The sequence below is a fragment of the Spodoptera frugiperda genome, chromosome 8, assembly GCF_023101765.2.
Source record: "Spodoptera frugiperda isolate SF20-4 chromosome 8, AGI-APGP_CSIRO_Sfru_2.0, whole genome shotgun sequence".
Lineage (NCBI taxonomy): Eukaryota > Metazoa > Arthropoda > Insecta > Lepidoptera > Noctuidae > Spodoptera > Spodoptera frugiperda.
The window spans coordinates 7,400,712-7,417,914 of NC_064219.1; the positions used below are offsets into that span (position 1 = coordinate 7,400,712).

Genomic DNA, 17,203 nt, shown 5'->3' on the forward strand with positions numbered 1-17,203 from the left:
TATAATCACATAGAATTTTTTTACCATTAGGTGATGGTAAGCTATCGCCGTCGCCGGACACCCGAAATACCCGGCGTTACAAGTGCTTTTGGGGGTTAGGAATTCGGGTTGTTGGGGAGTCGGAGATCGGAAAAATCGGGAAGAGGATAAATTGGGCCTCCGGTTACCTCATTCACACAACGAAATAAGCGTTGTTTCACGTCGGTTTTCTGTAAGGTCGTGTCTGGACTCCGATCGAGCCGAGCCATGCTGAAGCATGGCTCTCCCATACTTAAAACAATGTTTTATTTATCTTTTTTGTTAGTTTTTAAGTTTTTAGCATAGTTGTAAGTTTTATGTTAAAATAAATTCCATACACATAATTTGTACATCCATCGCGGTCGGCAGATGATTCATTTTTAAATGTCAGTGAGTCAAGAAAATATCAGCACCATAATATAATATACGAATCCAGCGAATCAGGTGAATTCCTAGATCTTTTGATTCACGATTAACAGATGGAATTAATAACGTAAGTCGTAAATATAAATTTGGCATGTCCTAGAAACTTCTTTGAAACAGTTGGTTCCTATACCCAGAACCATACCTAGGTAATGGAATTTTATTACGTAGTTACACAACTATATGTGGTGACACATATGATAGAAGTCGCACATAAATCCTACATCGCACATATGACGTTTACATGCGAATAAACATGAATAGAAAATCCCAACGAACAATAGTTATGCGGACAGCCCGCCCCCCACGATCACCTCGCCTGGTGGGAGAAACCACCTTTTCTTAGGGAAATTAATTTACTCTCTGTTCCCTAAATACAAATAAATATGTATTTATATTTAACGATTATTTTATTTAATGTAACGCTTTAAGCGTTAGATATCATACATAGGTACTCTTTACAAAACAGTTACACGACAAAAGTACTTTATTATAATGACGAGCATTATTATAATGCCCCTTTATTTCCTTTTGAGAATAAAATAGTATTAAATATCACGCCCCAGCAAAGAAAAAAGAACGTTTAAGTGTGGGAAAGCCATGCTTCGGCACGAATGGGCCGGCTCGACCGGAGTGATACCACGGCCTTACAGAAAACCGACGTGAAACAACGCAAGCGTTGTGTTTCGTTGTGTGAGTTTTTTTTTTTTTTTTACATTTAATGGGTCGACGTTTGACCGCTATCTCACCTGATGGTAAGTGATGATGCGGCCTGCGGTGGAGGACGTCTGCCCATAAGCAACCCATTCACTCGGGCCTTGAAGACACCCAGGTTATACCCATCAGGAAACACAGACTCCGGCAAGGAGTTCCACTCCCTAGCAGTTCGCACAAGGAAGCTTGAAGCGAAGCGCTTCGTGCGAGTTGGTGGGATATCTACCATGAAGCGGTGACGCCTCGCCGATTGTCTTGTGGTTCGATGATGAAAAGGACTAGGGGGAATCAAGTTGTGCAATTCCCCCGCACACTCTCCGAAATGTATCCGGTAAAAAACGGAAAGGCTTGCGACCTTGCGCCTGTGTTCATGACTTTGAAGCCGAGCCTCCACAAGCGCATCATCGCTGATGAGCTTCTTGGCACGCCTTTCAATGTGTTCGAGCGCATCTAGCTGGCATTTAGCCGAGCCGTCCCAAAGGTGAGAACAGTACTCCATACATGACCGAACCTGCGCTTGGTACAGGCTCAGCAGTTGTTTCGGTGTGAAGTACCGTCTCACCTTCGAGAGGATACCCAACTTCCTACCAGCCAGATGCGCCTTCGACTCTATATAAGAGCCGAAGTTTAGCGTTGGCGATAGAGTTACGCCAAGAAGCTCTAGATGATCCGATATTGGAACGGATACATTTCGGAAAGTAGGAGCCAGCGGAAAAGGACTCCGTTTGGCAGAGAATAGACACGCCTGGGTTTTGGTAGCGTTGAACTTGACCAAGTTGGCGTCACCCCAATCGGAGACCGCCTTCAAGGACGAGTTCAACCGTTCGACCATGGATTCTCTTAGAGACTGGATCTGTGTTCCGCTAGTCCGCGCATCGGACACATACCTTTCAACAACTGTGCTGTCATCTGCATACCCAAAGATACCGGGCTTAAGCAGGTCGTTGATGTGCAGCAAAAAGAGCGTTGCTGAAAGTACTGACCCCTGAGGGACTCCGGCGTTGATACCAAATTGGTCAGACGAGCAGCCATCGATGACTACTCGAATTGACCGATCCCTCAGGAAGTCTGCAATCCATCTGCACAGATCAGCGGGAAGTCCATATGCAGGAAGCCTGCCGATAAGGCTGTCGTGCCAAACCCTGTCAAAGGCCTTCGATATATCGAGAGAGACCGCTATTGCCTCCCCGTGCTTCTCGATGGCCTCGCTCCAAATGTGGGTGGCATACGCAAGAAGGTCCCCAGTGGATCGGTTGCGGCGAAACCCATACTGCCGATCGCTGAGGAGGTCGTTACCTTCAAAGTATGCCAGGAGCCTATTGTTAAGTACATGTTCATACTTGTCAACGAAGTATGTACATACTTGTAAACGAACAGTATGGACGTGACTGAGATTGGTCGGTAATTGTTAGGGTCGGCACGACTACCTTTTTTGGGCACAGGCTGCACGTTGGTCAGCTTCCATGCAACCGGCACTTGACCAGTCTCCAAGGAAAGTCGAAACAGGCGTGTCAGGATTGGAGACAACTCAGGCGCACAGGTTTTTAAAACCACGGCCGGGATTCCGTCGGGGCCACTGGCCTTGTTCACGTCGAGATTACGCAACGTCTTATACACCTCCTTCTGTCGGATGCGAATTTTCGACATTTTCGTCTCGCATACGTTATTTAGAGAAGGAGGTATAGCGCCACCAGTATCAAGACGTGAAGATTCCGCAAATAGAGAAGCAAACAGGTTTGCCTTCTCTACCGCGGTGTGTGCCAGCGTCCCGTTAGGCCCCAGGAGAGGTGGGAGTGAAGGGCGGCAGAAGTTCGATTCAACCGCCTTGGCCAGGGACCAGAATGCTTTACTACCCGCTGGGTAAGAAGCCAGTTTGTTCCCTATTCGGCCAATGTGGTTGAACCGGGCCATCCGTAATGCCTTTTTGCATGACTTGGCAGCCCTGTTATAGGCTCTCTTCCTCTGAAGAGTGTCGTCAGCCTTACGACGCCTGGCATCCGCCCATGCCAAGTATGCCGCATGCTTTCGCGCTTCAGCACGTCTGCAGTCGGCATCGAACCATGGACGAGTCCCACCGAAAGATGTCGCGTCCGAGAATGGAATGTAGTATTCCATGCCCTGACGCAACACCCCTGTTATGGCATCCGCACAAGCTGACGGGTCTTCAGTAGAGAAGCAGACAGGCCGCCAAGGATAGGATGCAAAAAAGGATCGCATCCCATCCCAATCTGCTGACTTGTACCGCCACATCCGCCGAGATCCTCTGGGACAAGGATCCGGTGGGGAGTACGTGGATACGGATTTCACCAGACAGTGGTCAGAGCTACCCAAGGGTGAAGATACTGACACCGAGTAGCTGTCTGGATCAGTTGTCAGCAGAAGGTCTAGGCAGTTGGCAGTGTGCGAGTCGACATCGGGCACCCTTGTGGCCTCCTGGACCAGCTGGGTCAGGCCAAGCGTTAGCGCAAGCTTACGCATTTCCCTCCCAGCATGGTCAGTGCACTGGTATGGGAACAGCCACTCCTGGTGATGGGCGTTAAAGTCCCCCAGTAACACCAACTGGGCCGAAGGGTACCTCTGCCGAGCCGCATCCGCCGTCTCCACAAGGTGCTGCGCTAATCTGGTCGTCTCCAAATCTCCGCTGTGCGACCGGTAGACACAGGCATAGAGGATTTTCTCTATGCCTGTGTCCACCAGTATCCACAAGGTTGAAAAACTGGGGTCCTCAAAGTTTCGGAGACGCCGGTAACAGACGCCGTCTTGGACGTATAGGCATACGCCTGCACGGGGAACGAAATTGTGCTCCAGAGAAAAGCCTGGGTAGTTCAGGTATGATACGTCCGACGGACATCTGATCTGGGTCTCCGAGAGAAACAAGAGCGTTGGGTTCTCGGTCTCCAGATGGTGATGGACCGCAATGAGATTTGAGTGCAAGCCTCGGATGTTGGAGAGGTGCACTTTGAGGGAGAGGAGTGCAGCCGCTGTTGAACCCTTTTCTTAGCTCTCGTTTTCATAGTCGTAAATAAGTTGCTGAGAGGATGGCAGTGAAATGTTCCTCCTCACAGGCGACCCCAGACGCGCACTGCAGTTAGCCACATCAATGGGAGGCCAGCCTGGAGACTGCGGGGACGCCCGAGCCCCCACGTAAATCCATCGGGCCCTCTCTTCCGGTCGCCAACCGGCACGATGGCGTATACGTGGGATTTTTCGCTAGATGGCGGGGCAGCCTTTCACGTGTGGCTAGCACGCTAGTCGCTAGTGAGGTTACCGGAGGCCCAATTCCCCCTTCCCAATCTTCCCCATCCCCATTCCCGAACATCAACCCTTAAATTCCTAACTCCCAAAAAGCCGGTAACGCACTTGTAAAGCCTCTGGTGTTTCAAGTGTCCATGGGCGGCGGCGATTGCTTACCATCAGGTAATACGTCTGCTCGATTACCGGCATGTCCCATAAAAAAAAAATTACTCTAGTAGCAGCACGCGCCAGATCGTAGGAGGAGCAAGCGCTCTTTTTAGATGCATTTACCGGACTTTTATTGTTAACAACTATGTCTTCTTAAAGCATTTAATAAGATAATTATAAAATCAACTAGCACTTTACCAGATTATAACAAAGCTACTAGAGGACGTAATTGTCCTATAAACTGCGCCTTTATGCTGGCTCTATAGACGTTTTCAGTCTTGCTATAAGATAGGTTTAAAAATACGTGCTCCTAGGATAGGACAGGACCATATTTTGCTACTTAGGTTCCTATTTCGGGATTATCAGCAGTTTGATTTTAAATGTTTTAGTTGGCGACACATAGGTACGAGCTTGTACCTAATTATCTTCATTGATAACAAGTTGAATAGAAATACCTACATTACGATTTCTATTAATTTTGAATATAATATCAGGCTTAGACTCAGAGAAACCGAGCATGCGAGTGTAACCATGCCGGTGGTGAGTATTTTAATGTCGGTAGTGGTCAATCCGTACAAATATGAACATAATTGGCGCAAGTTACGTATAAACGCCCACAAGAGTACAGCGAGTTCATCCATTAGACATAATTGGATCGCTGGCCTGTACCTTGGGAACCGTATGGCATAGTGCGCTCGCCTCTATTGTCCGTACCGAGCAATCAATCATTGCTGTAATGGACAAGTTTTCATCGCCAAGGGACATTGTCATTACCTACTTGGTATAATTGATTAGACTGGATTACAGTAATAATAGATATCAGATTAAACAATGACTGTACTTTGTGTACCCGTAATCTTTATGATGAGGCATAATCATTGTGTTAGTTGTCAAGACTTGCTGATAAGTTGATAACTTTGAACAATTTGTTACTGTGCCGATAAGGTCTACGCTAGGTCAAAGCGAACGAGGAAAATTAAGATTGTAATAATTTGCATGGAAACTAGAAATTACTTATTTAGACTTGACAAACCTTTTTGGTAAAATTTAATTTTCGTCCTGGTAATTCCATTGTCTTCTCCGAGCATCACACTTAATGTCGTAGTAGATCCTCGTAGCCGATTTTGTTTCGGGAGCTACGTCGTAGCGGAATTCTTTGCTACGAATTTTCAGGTACCTAACTCTTTTGGACCATTTGTAGTAATCCTTGAATTTATTACTACCCAGTTAGTAGTATAATAATGAACATTTCAATCCATTTTATCATCTGGTCTAAGATTAGCTCGATTTGATGTAAAAATAACAACTCAGAACTTATTTAAAAAAAATGTATTTTTGATAACGTTATTAGTATTTAGGAATAATTAACAAGAAATGTAACAATTATATATATACACATTATTAAATGAAAATATCTCCTTTTCTATATCACAATCTTATAATGCTATTTACAATTTACTTTTCTGTCGATCGAGGAGCTTCTGTTTTAATGCTCTGCGCAGGATCTTGCCCGAGGGGTTCTTTGGTATATCTTCGATGAATATTATTCCTCCGTGAAGCCGGGACACGGACGATAGCTGAGAAACAATAATACTAGGTTACTTTCTGAGGATTTTCTACGAATTCTCAACCTATAACTGTATATAACCCATTTAATTAGGATAAAGGCAGAACCCTTAATAGGACATTATTTCCTGTCCTTTATTAGGACACATCACCATCTGTTATCGAATATAAATTCAACTAACCGGTTTTTATAGTATTTACCAGTTACAACTGCATTTAAAATTAGAATGCTAAAAAAGATAAAAAAAATAATTACTCGAGATGCGGTGAATTCGAGCAGTTCCTTCTCAGTGACGGTGGCGCCTGGCTTCTTGACGACGAAAGCTGTTGCCAGCTCGCCGACTGCCTCGTCCGGAGCGCCCACCACGCCGCACTCCGCCACGCCCGGGTGTTCCAACACCACACTCTCCACCGCCGCGGGTGCAACCTATCCAAACAAGAAAATAAATGCAAAATCTAAATCTACAAATAAATACAAATGTTTAATGGACGCGTGTTTGTTATTTTATCACAGTAGAATTGCTAAACGATCAATTAGCCCGGAATAAGTATGGCTCCCGTGGGAGTTCTTTATGTATTTAGACTATTTAGTAGAAGCGTACCGTTAACTTTGTTTTCTTTACTTTACTTGCGAAAAGAAAATCTTTGTCTTTTAAATACTTATTGAATCTTTACTTTTTATAGGTTATTAATCAATGTGATGATATTTTTAAAGTAGGTAACAAGAAATAAAAGTTTTATTGTATGGTATTATTGTTTTGTGGCGATATTTTTAAAAAGCTAATAAAAAATCATTATTAATCTTTAAAATGACTATGCAATTTCAGTATGAACCTGCTGCAAGATATTTGTTTAGGCTATCAGCAAATATTAGGCCTACAGCTCTAATAGTTGAGTACTTAATTATATCATTAATTATAATGATATATTGTACCCACAGACACGACTTTTGGAAGGATTTCTTTTATCGTCGGCTTATCGATAAACGCCTTCTTATCCGTTAAGGTTTACAACATAATTAACTACTTTACGATATCAAGATAACTGTCAGTCAATATCAATCATTACCCTTACAATATTAATAAGTACCTACGTTAAGTTCGTAAATTGGTAAAGTAGGAACAATAAACATTTTACTGCTGTAAATAACATTGTTTAGGTACAATTTACTCCCCAAAGTACAAATAACAAGGTCATAAAACCTTCCACACAGGTTACAGCCGAAATGCACTGAAAGATTTTTTTGCCGTTAGTCAGACTACATCTCTTTCTGTGAAAAGTAACAAACATTATTCCAACGACGCGACGATCGATACTAAAATACTTTCGAACTAACAATACGACACAGTTTACAAGAGTTGTCTCACCTGATGCCCCTTATATTTAATTAGTTCTTTAAGTCTGTCTACGATGAAGAAGCATCCATCTTTATCGTAATAACCGACGTCTCCAGTCTTCAAGTAACCCTCTTCATCAAACACATCGAGTGTGGCCTCCGGGTTTCCATAGTAACCCTTCATAATCAAGGGTCCTTTTAGACAGATCTCTCCATTTTCATTAGGACCCAACCTTTTACGAGTGTCTATATCTACAACCTGTAAATAGACAATATATGTCATTGAAAGGGTTAAACTCGACATAGAAATCTTTGTTGTAAATTTTCAACATTTTAACTGTATAATGTATGGGCTTAAGCTGTAAAATTATGCATGTTTTTAATAATTAAATAAATAAATAAATAAATAGATACAACTACAATATAAATATTGAGCTAAATGTCTTTTTCCACATCAATTTTAAAGGGTTCTTGTTCTTCTCGTGGCTTATAAAAACGAGAACAATGAAACAAGAAAAGGTTGAAGTTTCTTAGATTAAGTTACTAAGGTTATCATATTATGTCCGATGTGTCCGTACTCTACAATAACACAATATTTGCGAGAATTAAAACTGATATAGTCGATAACTTTGACGAACGACTTACAGGACGGACGGACAAACACGGACGTTGTGTGTCGGAATGCAATGTCCTTGTGTCCTTGTCCTTGTGTCCTTGCGTCATTCATTTTCTTTATACTTTGACCGCCGACAAAAGACAAATCCTTTACTAATGTCGGTATGGCAGAGCATGTGAGAAAATGTTTGAATGGGACTTACTTTAGCCTTCACGCCATTCAGTGGGTAGCCGGCGCTGCCGGGTTTCCTTGCTATCTTGTCATCATCAATGTCCTTAGTAGCTGTCAGTGAAGTCTCCGTCATCCCGTACGCTTGGAATATCCCCTTGCAATTTTTCATACTGCGTGTAGAGATAATAATAACAAAATTATCTTTTAAAATATTATTTTAAAAATTGATCTACTCATTACTAGGACAATCAAATAAAGAACTCAAATCGCATACGACTAGAAGCAGGGATGATTATAATGAATCTAAAGATTTCAAACGAAGTATAAAATCGCCATAGTTAAACGACGATCAACGCGTGTGGTTTTTGCCTGTGTGATTTAGGACAGGCGTAATTTTATGTATGTATCTACGGAAGGACCTGTACAGGTTCTTACTTTGATGGTTTTCCCAATCAATTAGAATAATCCTCTATCTAACTTAATTGTTATTGGTTTGGCATTCAATTCCCGAATTAGACTAAGATTTTTTCGAATTATTCAGTAACGGAATTAATAGGTTCACTCTGTTACTCATGTGTTTATATGAGGCTATTTTTACCGTTTCAAAGCTCCAGCAATAGTTTCAGCGGAGAGCGGCGCAGCCCCGCACCAGATAGTGTTGATGGAAGACAAGTCGAATTTCTCCACAATGGGTGCCTTTGCCAGGAACACTACGATTGGTGGAACGGCTGCTAGATTGGTGACCTGTAAAAGTCAGTTTAGTTTCACACATACACACACGTACACAGTAAGTAAGGTATTGAGTTTTTCAGTACAGACTAGAGGTTTTATCCGATGGGTTTTTATCAACTGCATCAAGGCCCTACTAATTACTTACTTAAACCAAAATTGATCAAAATGAAAGTATAACTTACTTTATATTCTTGAATAGAACTTAAATACTTGACAGGGTTGAATCCGTTCAGGTAGACCAGTTTCCTCTTAATTAGGATGTAGTTCATGGTGGACATTAAGCCGTAAGCATGGTACCACGGCACTATCGTCAGCAGTACGACATTCTCCAATGGGTTATCAATTCTGAAATTAGGAAAGCCTGATTTTACCAAATCGTTAGTAGAGTTTGTTGTGTTTAGCCGAGTTTGAACCTTAAATATATAGATGTTAGTAGCCAAGATAGCTTGACTCCGTATTTAGTGCGTCCGTCGCAACTTACTTTAATAACTAACAGTACATATAGCATTATATCAACAGAACTGCTCGGAGAAGGTTTGAGTTTTAGCGCGATTATTTTAATAGAAATATTCTACATGTCTAGTAAGTACTAGGTAGTACTACTTATCTAAGTAGATAAGTGATATGTTCATGATATTTGAACACTATTTATTAGTCACTAAGGAAGTAAGTAAAAAAGTCAGTTTCAATCAAAGTAAAAAAAACTCACGCGAAGCTGGCCGCGGAGTACAGCACATTCAAATGTGTGAGCATCACTCCTTTAGGTAACCCTGTAGTTCCTGAGGAGTACAATATGTAGGCGATGTCCTTCCATCCCTCAACCTCTACAGGCTCGTACTCAAACGGGTTCGTCGGCACTCCCACACTTCTGTACTCCAAAATACCACTCGCCACCGGTTTCCCATTCAATTGTATTATTTTTTCAATGCTTGACTGTGACTTAAATGTCGCCAGGTGTCGCTGCAGCGCTAATTCAGAGGCGAATAGAAGTTTTGGCCGCGAAATGTTTAACACGTGTGTCATTTCATCTAAAACAAACAAACATCTTACATATTAAGGTGTATTGAGATTACTACCTTTCGACCATTGAAATACAATATTTTACCACATTACGTAGCGTGAGCCATTTGGACCTGCATGCTGGCCATTCCAGTCTACATGTATACCTACCCAAAAACTGGCTATGCAAGATACGACTGACACGCTCCACTGGTGTTCTAATTACGATTAACTAGGTAAAAGCATGCAGGTCCAAATTTTCAAAAAAAGCAAGTATTTTGTGATAGTAAGATTTTTGAAATTGTCAACTAAGAAACTGTTCACCATCCCAAACAACTTGGCTATAGAAGCGTACTAGTATTTAGCTCTATTGTGTAGATGTTTACAGATAGCCTTTGTTTGTATTTTTCTAATAACTATCGTGAGATAAATTAATTAAAAATCACGGTTTACATTCGCAGCCTACTGTAGAACGTGCGTACGCTGTGCACGTTGCTCATGATGAAGAGTCAGTCTGTGACTTGAAACTAGTAGAGGAGTTTCTCCATTAATGTACGTGAGTACCGTGATTTTTAGTTAGTTTACCTTTGCTTGGTTTATTACCTTTACTGTAGAGTAGGTTGTATGTGGTGATGGTGGCGCCGCAGCAGACCACGGCGAGGGCTGTGGGCATGAACTCATCCCTGTTCTCACTACAGAGCGCCACCACATCTCCGCGCTTCACTCCCAGCCGTAGCAACCCTGTCGCTGTGTTCACTGTCTCTTGCAGTATCTGCTTGAACGTTATCTGCTGGTTCGTGTCGCCATTGATCTATAAATGCACATAGAAATGTTGTTAAACAACAATAAATTCTTTATTTACTTGTTCCAAGATCAATCGTGGTTCGTATTCGTATTCTTATAAACAAATTATAATAAGTAATTATTTATAATATCTTAATACAATCTTGTTTCACATTTTTTAACATTGCACCACATTTGCATTTTTTCCTGTTGCGTTTACAAGCATACAATTTCACACGCACATGACACTCAGATCCGAAACAACAATTTTTGGTCGCACAAAGAGTTGCTCCGTGCGGGAATGGAACCCGCTACACGTTGCACGGCAGCCAGTTGCCCAGCCACCACGCCGACCGTGTAGTTAAAATCATTTAAAATCTGTTATGTATTTAAATTAATTATTTGTCATTAGTCATAACAGTTCCGTGTTTCTCCGTTTAGTTTTTTTTTCTATTGGACTAACAACCAAAATTAATATTGACATGAGCGTTTGTCAAAAACCTAGATCATTCCTAGATTTCCGGTCACTAATGGACTTTGAACCAAAACCATGACGATCAGTTTATTTTATAGCACATAACTTTTTATTGAATAGTCTCAGTCACGCAACTATGTACTGGTTCACAATATTAAATAGCGGGTACATAATGCATATGAGATAGACATGACTTGGATATTTTTTTATTAGTTTTTATTTAATATGTAATTATGTACTAACATCACTCGTGTAATACTCAATAAACATATCGCGTCATCTCATACAAGTTAGATACAGGTTAAATATCATTTTAATGGTATCTTTTTTATCTACGTCGAATAATTTACATACGAATAGGAAAGGAGATTGTCCAAATCTGGCTATTTTTGAACAGGCTGCTCAACAAAAATGTAATTTACCAATAATTTTATATATATTTTAGTAAATATCTGACGCTAATAACTTTGTATCAATTTGTACTTTTAAAAAATCGATTTTTATTGGTATTTGTTATGATAAGACCAAGTATTTGTAGTAGTTGGCTTTGAATTTGACTTTAGTGCTGCCAATCTGCTGTCAATCTGTTGTGTTTTTCGTCAAAATGACAGATATTATTCGCTTTGTTCTTTTGCATTGTGAGTGTTGAAACTCCAATTTATTGCGTGGGAAAATACAAAGTAGACACATTAGTAGGAAAACATATTTTGTATATATATTATATGAAAATAACACTAAAGGCAGGACAGCCATAAAACATTATTGCTGCAACTGCATGGTGGGTCATAGAACAGTAGGTTGATGTGCACATATAATAACTATTATTTGGTTTTTAAGCTGGGCAAGGTACCAGAAAATTATGAATCTACCTGCCGAGTTCATTTTAATAGAAAAAAATGTTTTATTTCATGCATAACCAGTTTCAATAAAATGTAAAAAAATATCTAAATATAAATCTTGATACAAAACTAAGTTTGTATCTTCATTCTTACTGATATGAACTATTAAATCAAACATATATTATTAGCTGAAGTGCTTGTTCAAAAATAGCCAAAGTCCCATACAAATTGGTCAATCCCCTTTAACCTTTGATCTGTCTGTACCTACCTATTTTGTGATTATCTCAATTTGTGTATATTTTTACGACGTATAAGAAAGTCTATTTGAGCAATTATCGCGATATCATCTAAGAAATATTATATAGAGTAGTGTTAGGATGATAACATATCTTTTATAATGTAAGCTAAATAAGATGGAGATATCGTGCAGACTAATATATGCAAAGATAACGCAAACGGCAATTTAGTTAAGTAGATAACTACAGTACCAACTCTCTTGATCTAGTAGTAGTGCCTAGTTACTGAAGATAATTACTTAAGATAATATACATACACGAAAAAAAATATTACCTCGTACCTGTGTAATATTATTATGTATAATTAATAAACTAAACTCTTAGTAAGTATAATAAAATGTAGTTAATTAGGTACTAAACGGACCTACCAAAAATACTTATTTTTAAATTTATTATCATACTTACTTGATTAATATTTAATCAGTATCTAATAAAGGTATCTTATATATAAATCGGCTTGAAACGAAATTGTCTATACAAGTAAATAAACAGATTTCTGTCATTTGGTACGAACACACACCGCGTATCTGATTACGGGTCAAGGATCCTATAAATAAAACAAACGGTATACGCACACAATATTCAGCTCCAAGTAGGTACGAGTACTTGTGGCTCACTCTAAATATTTACTAACTAAACTACGATAAATGTTACGTTGAACTCACCACGGCCACAGCATCATTATTTTCACTATTTTCTCTCAATTTATCTATAGCATACTGAGCGAACGACAAGTGACTCGGCACGCTCAGCGGGGAACCCGTTGTAACAACTTTATTAATAATCATATTGTGATATTTTTATCGTTCACTTGCACCACTTACTCAACAAACACCGAACGGAATAAAATGCACAATGAAACTCGTACACCGACTCACTGGACCACTAAGTTAACACTGTTTATCAACATGGCAAGACACCCAGTCATGTTTTACAATTATCAAGTCAGTAAGAGGCCGCACTAGGGTTGCTATGCGCTACAAAATTACTTCTTTATGAATTCTCAAGTTTTTATAAACCCACTATAGTGCAGTACCAGTTCATCTTATCAATTAATTAGGTAGTAGGGTACAAAGATCGATTACAAATAAGTTACTTACCTTTACCGGTTATGAAGCTGCTTGACTGGTTTTTCATCATCTCTGCGATCGAGTGTTTACGCTTCAATTTTTTAAACTCTGTGATCTATTTACATATTCAAACAATGTTTCGCTAAGTCGACCATAATGGTTTATTTAATAAATCCTTGGTCTCGGTGGCAGTTTACACCGATTGTATGTGTGTACAAGTTGAATATGAAGTCTTATTAAAGTTAAAAATAAATTAATTAGATACACATATGCAATGCGCGACGTCGTGACGCGACGGACAAATGGAGCATGTCATTAAAGGTAAGCGTCCCCAGACCCGCATCGTACGCATCGCACGCATTCCGTATGATGTCATCAGTACGCATCGCATGTAGCCATTGCTGATGATGCGGATCAGTGGACGCAGTTGTATGAGTTTCTATACAAGACAAACTAAAATCCGTTACGGGCGGTGCGTGCAAAGCGTACGATGGACGGGCCTGTGGACGCATACCTTAACTCACACATTCTTTCACAATACCTGACCCACTGTATTTCGCTTGCGTTTCGTTTATATTCGATTCTCCTTATTTCTCTCCTTTCTCATTATTTATAATTACAAATAAAATTATATTTTCGCCTGGCCGGAATTTTTACTTTTCGTAAGTACATAGAAAAAGTGTTCCTGCCAAGTGCCAACCCTAATACATACAGACATTAGATACATAGTTTAGTTAGTAATCTATTGATTTACTACCTATGATATACCCGTACATATATTTATAAATTATTATCCACTATCAATAGGACCGCCTACTAACAACGCTAGCGACTGGCGCGCATTTAGATAACTATTACTATTCAATTAGGCAACTACTTGTGTCGAACTATTAATTTTCTGTAATTTCATTTTAAAACTCGTGATATACCTACTATACAGTTATTTAAGCACCTATTGTACATAACCTAACTACGCTGTATAGAAAATAATAATAAATAAGTATGTGGGTATGTACCTATATATGTACATACCTAGGTGGTATTTATCAACGTTAAGTCCCTATTATTTATTTAGTACTCGTATTGTTTCTTAGATCCATATAATACACCCATAGGTTCTTATTTACACTTACGTCTCATATAATAAAACTATTTATGTTAAATGTTCCAGTTAGCTTTGCGTGAGACGAAAGAAAAACAATTCTATTTCTTCTTTCGTTGATAAATAACACTTTATTTTAACTACTTACTCGACCTAACTTACTTAAGCCGTAACCCGTAGTCGTAGTTGCAACTGCTGCAAAAATAGATCAAAAACCTAATTGAAAGATACTAAACACTTAATTAGTACAATCAAAGTTCAATTTTAGAAAAGTTTCCTACCAGTGAGTATAGGGCTAATGTATACTTGGTCATACATTCTTTGACTTTGACAAAGAGACATAAAAAATAAACTTTCCCTATCGATTTCGATTAATGGTGAGCAGTCTGTCTAACAAGATTAACTACGTAGGAAATACTACCTAGTACCTATAGTAAGCCAGCGAATGTGCAAGCACAGGTGTACCTACCTAGATACACTCCTTTAATCTGTCAACCTGATGGGACGGCAGTCCGATACGAACCGGAGGAAAAAGACGCGTTTGTTCGATTTCTTGGTCAAAATCATTTGTGGTTTCCAAGGCAGCACCGGCTCCAGTTTTAACTAGAATATTAGCTACGGTTTAAAGCTAGTTCGATGACAGCGTAGACTTGAGAAGGACACACTCTAATTTATATTTGATATTTAGAGTGCCTCGTAGAAATTAGTGATCACTTTCAGTATTAAAGTCTCTCTCATTTTTTCGTCATGGCGTCTGGTCTCTGCCAAGTGCCATGTCCACTTTTGTTGAGGCTGCTTCTTAAAGGAGATCCCATGAATAAATCTCAAAAATAATAATGGTACACAGCAAATGCACCAACAGTCAAAGAAAATAAAACATACTTAGACTTGGGTAGCCCATAAAATAAAAAATACTCGTAGCGTGATACCTGCATGGTGAACTTCAAAGAAGTTAGTTTTGAGAGTATTTTACTATAATTCAGTCCTTATCAGACTATACCGACGTGGGACCTAGTTATAATAGACATCTTATATCAAAATAAAAAATACCTTAACCGAGTGTTCCCAAGTACGACTGCCAAACAGGGCAACGAAGGTTGTCAGGTTTGATTCTCGTGCAAGTCGTGAAAAGAATTATAGTAGGGTTTTATTCGTTGGGTTTTTCGAAAATTTATCAGTATTGACAGCACTTAATCTGAAATTGTAAAAGGTGCCAAGCATAATATGGCAAAAGGCTCATCGGTATCTGAAAGAAATAGGTGTACCTGCACCTAAATGTATTTGCCATGCCAGCTAGGTGTGTACCTCTGCCGCCGATACATTTTTTTCCGAATGGAAAAAACCCATTCGGGAATAAAAGGTGTGTGGCTTTATAAAAGAGGACTAAAATTTTTTTAAGCCTTTTGTGTCCCTTTAAAAAATAAAATATATCTAATAATAATGCATGTTTGATAGCTTACAAAAAGTATCTTTAACATAACAAGTCTTACCGACTAAGTATAGATTTTTTTATGTGTCGTATTTGTATGTTCAATACAATTCACAAATAATAAAATTAGCAACAATTTGATGAGTACAGGCTTTCGGACAAAGTCCGTTATCATGTAACCTTGAACAAAACCGATCAATTTTTTTTTAATAACTTGAAGATTCATTTTAAAATGAGATTTAAAACCTCCATTCCAATCACCATTTATTTGGAATAATAAAATTTTATTTTGCTTTAATCACATGAATATAGAAGAACTTAGAAGATCTTATTGTAAATTACAAACAAGAAAATATGATAGTAATTATCTGTTTTATAATGATAGTAGTCTGGCAACATCGTTGAGGTAATGTCAAAACATTATCAATGTCAAACGTTCTAAAACAGTTTGCTACTAGTGATGGGCTGACTTACTTTTATTCGATTTATACTAATCGACATAATTTATCATATATATTACATCATTTATTCGTTTAATACTTATTCCGCGCATGCGCGAGATTCCGTCGTGAGGTCGTTTGCCCGCGCTCCCGGTTTTTAAATTGTTAAATTGGTAATTTCGGACATTATTGTGCTAAAAATGTGTTTGATGTGGACTATTATTGTAATTACGCTTGTTAGTCTGTCTGTCCCATCCTATCCGTCCTTTCCTGACCGTCCACCCTGTCCTGGCCCATCCGTCCTACTAGTCAGTCCTGTCCTGTCCGTCTGGCCTGTCCTGTCTGTCTGTCCGTCCTTCCTGTCCTGTTCCGTCTGGCCTGTCCTGTCCGTCGTGAATGACCGAACCTGCGCTTGGTACAGGCTCAGCAGTTGTTTCGGTGTGAAGTACCTTCTCACCTTCGAGAGGATACCCAACTTCCTACCAGCCAGATGCGCCTTCGACCTACGACGTATATACGAGCCGAAGTTTAGCGTTGGCGATAGAGTTACGCCCAAAAGCTCAAGATGATCCGATATTGGAACGGATACATTTCGGAAAGTCTCTTGTCTCTTGACTCCGTTTGGCAGAGAATAGACACGCCTGGATTTTGGTAGTGTTGAACTTGACCAAGTTGGCGTCACCCCAATCGGAGACCGCCTTCAAGGACGAGTTCAACCGTTCGACCATGGATTCTCTTAGAGATCGGATCTGTGTTCTGCTAGTCCGCGCATCGGACACATACCTTTCAACA

The 17,203-nt window shown here is 39.7% G+C and overlaps 1 protein-coding gene across 1 annotated transcript; it reads right to left on the bottom strand.

Annotated features, from left to right (window-relative positions):
• Positions 1 to 5,871: 5,871 nt before the first annotated feature.
• LOC118275278 (uncharacterized) lies at positions 5,872 to 13,430 on the bottom strand. Its single transcript, XM_035593180.2, has 9 exons — positions 13,036 to 13,430; positions 10,581 to 10,788; positions 9,688 to 10,006; positions 9,161 to 9,323; positions 8,845 to 8,990; positions 8,278 to 8,416; positions 7,491 to 7,718; positions 6,380 to 6,550; positions 5,872 to 6,134 (listed from the first exon to the last, which is right to left on the bottom strand). The coding sequence occupies exons 1-9, from the start codon at positions 13,156 to 13,158 to the stop codon at positions 6,006 to 6,008; spliced, it is 1,626 nt and encodes a 541-aa protein (XP_035449073.2). The 5' UTR covers positions 13,159 to 13,430; the 3' UTR covers positions 5,872 to 6,005.
• Positions 13,431 to 17,203: the final 3,773 nt, after the last annotated feature.

Excerpts from the sequence above, each read along its gene's own strand:
- LOC118275278 (XM_035593180.2), bottom strand. The coding sequence starts at position 13,158 with ATGATTATTAATAAAGTTGTTACAACGGGTTCCCCGCTGAGCGTGCCG. Across the intron at positions 7,719-8,277 it reads TGAATGGCGTGAAGGCTAAA|GTTGTAGATATAGACACTCG; the intron begins GTAAGTCCCATT and ends GTCTATTTACAG. Across the intron at positions 6,135-6,379 it reads TCGAATTCACCGCATCTCGA|CTATCGTCCGTGTCCCGGCT; the intron begins GTAATTATTTTT and ends ATTGTTTCTCAG.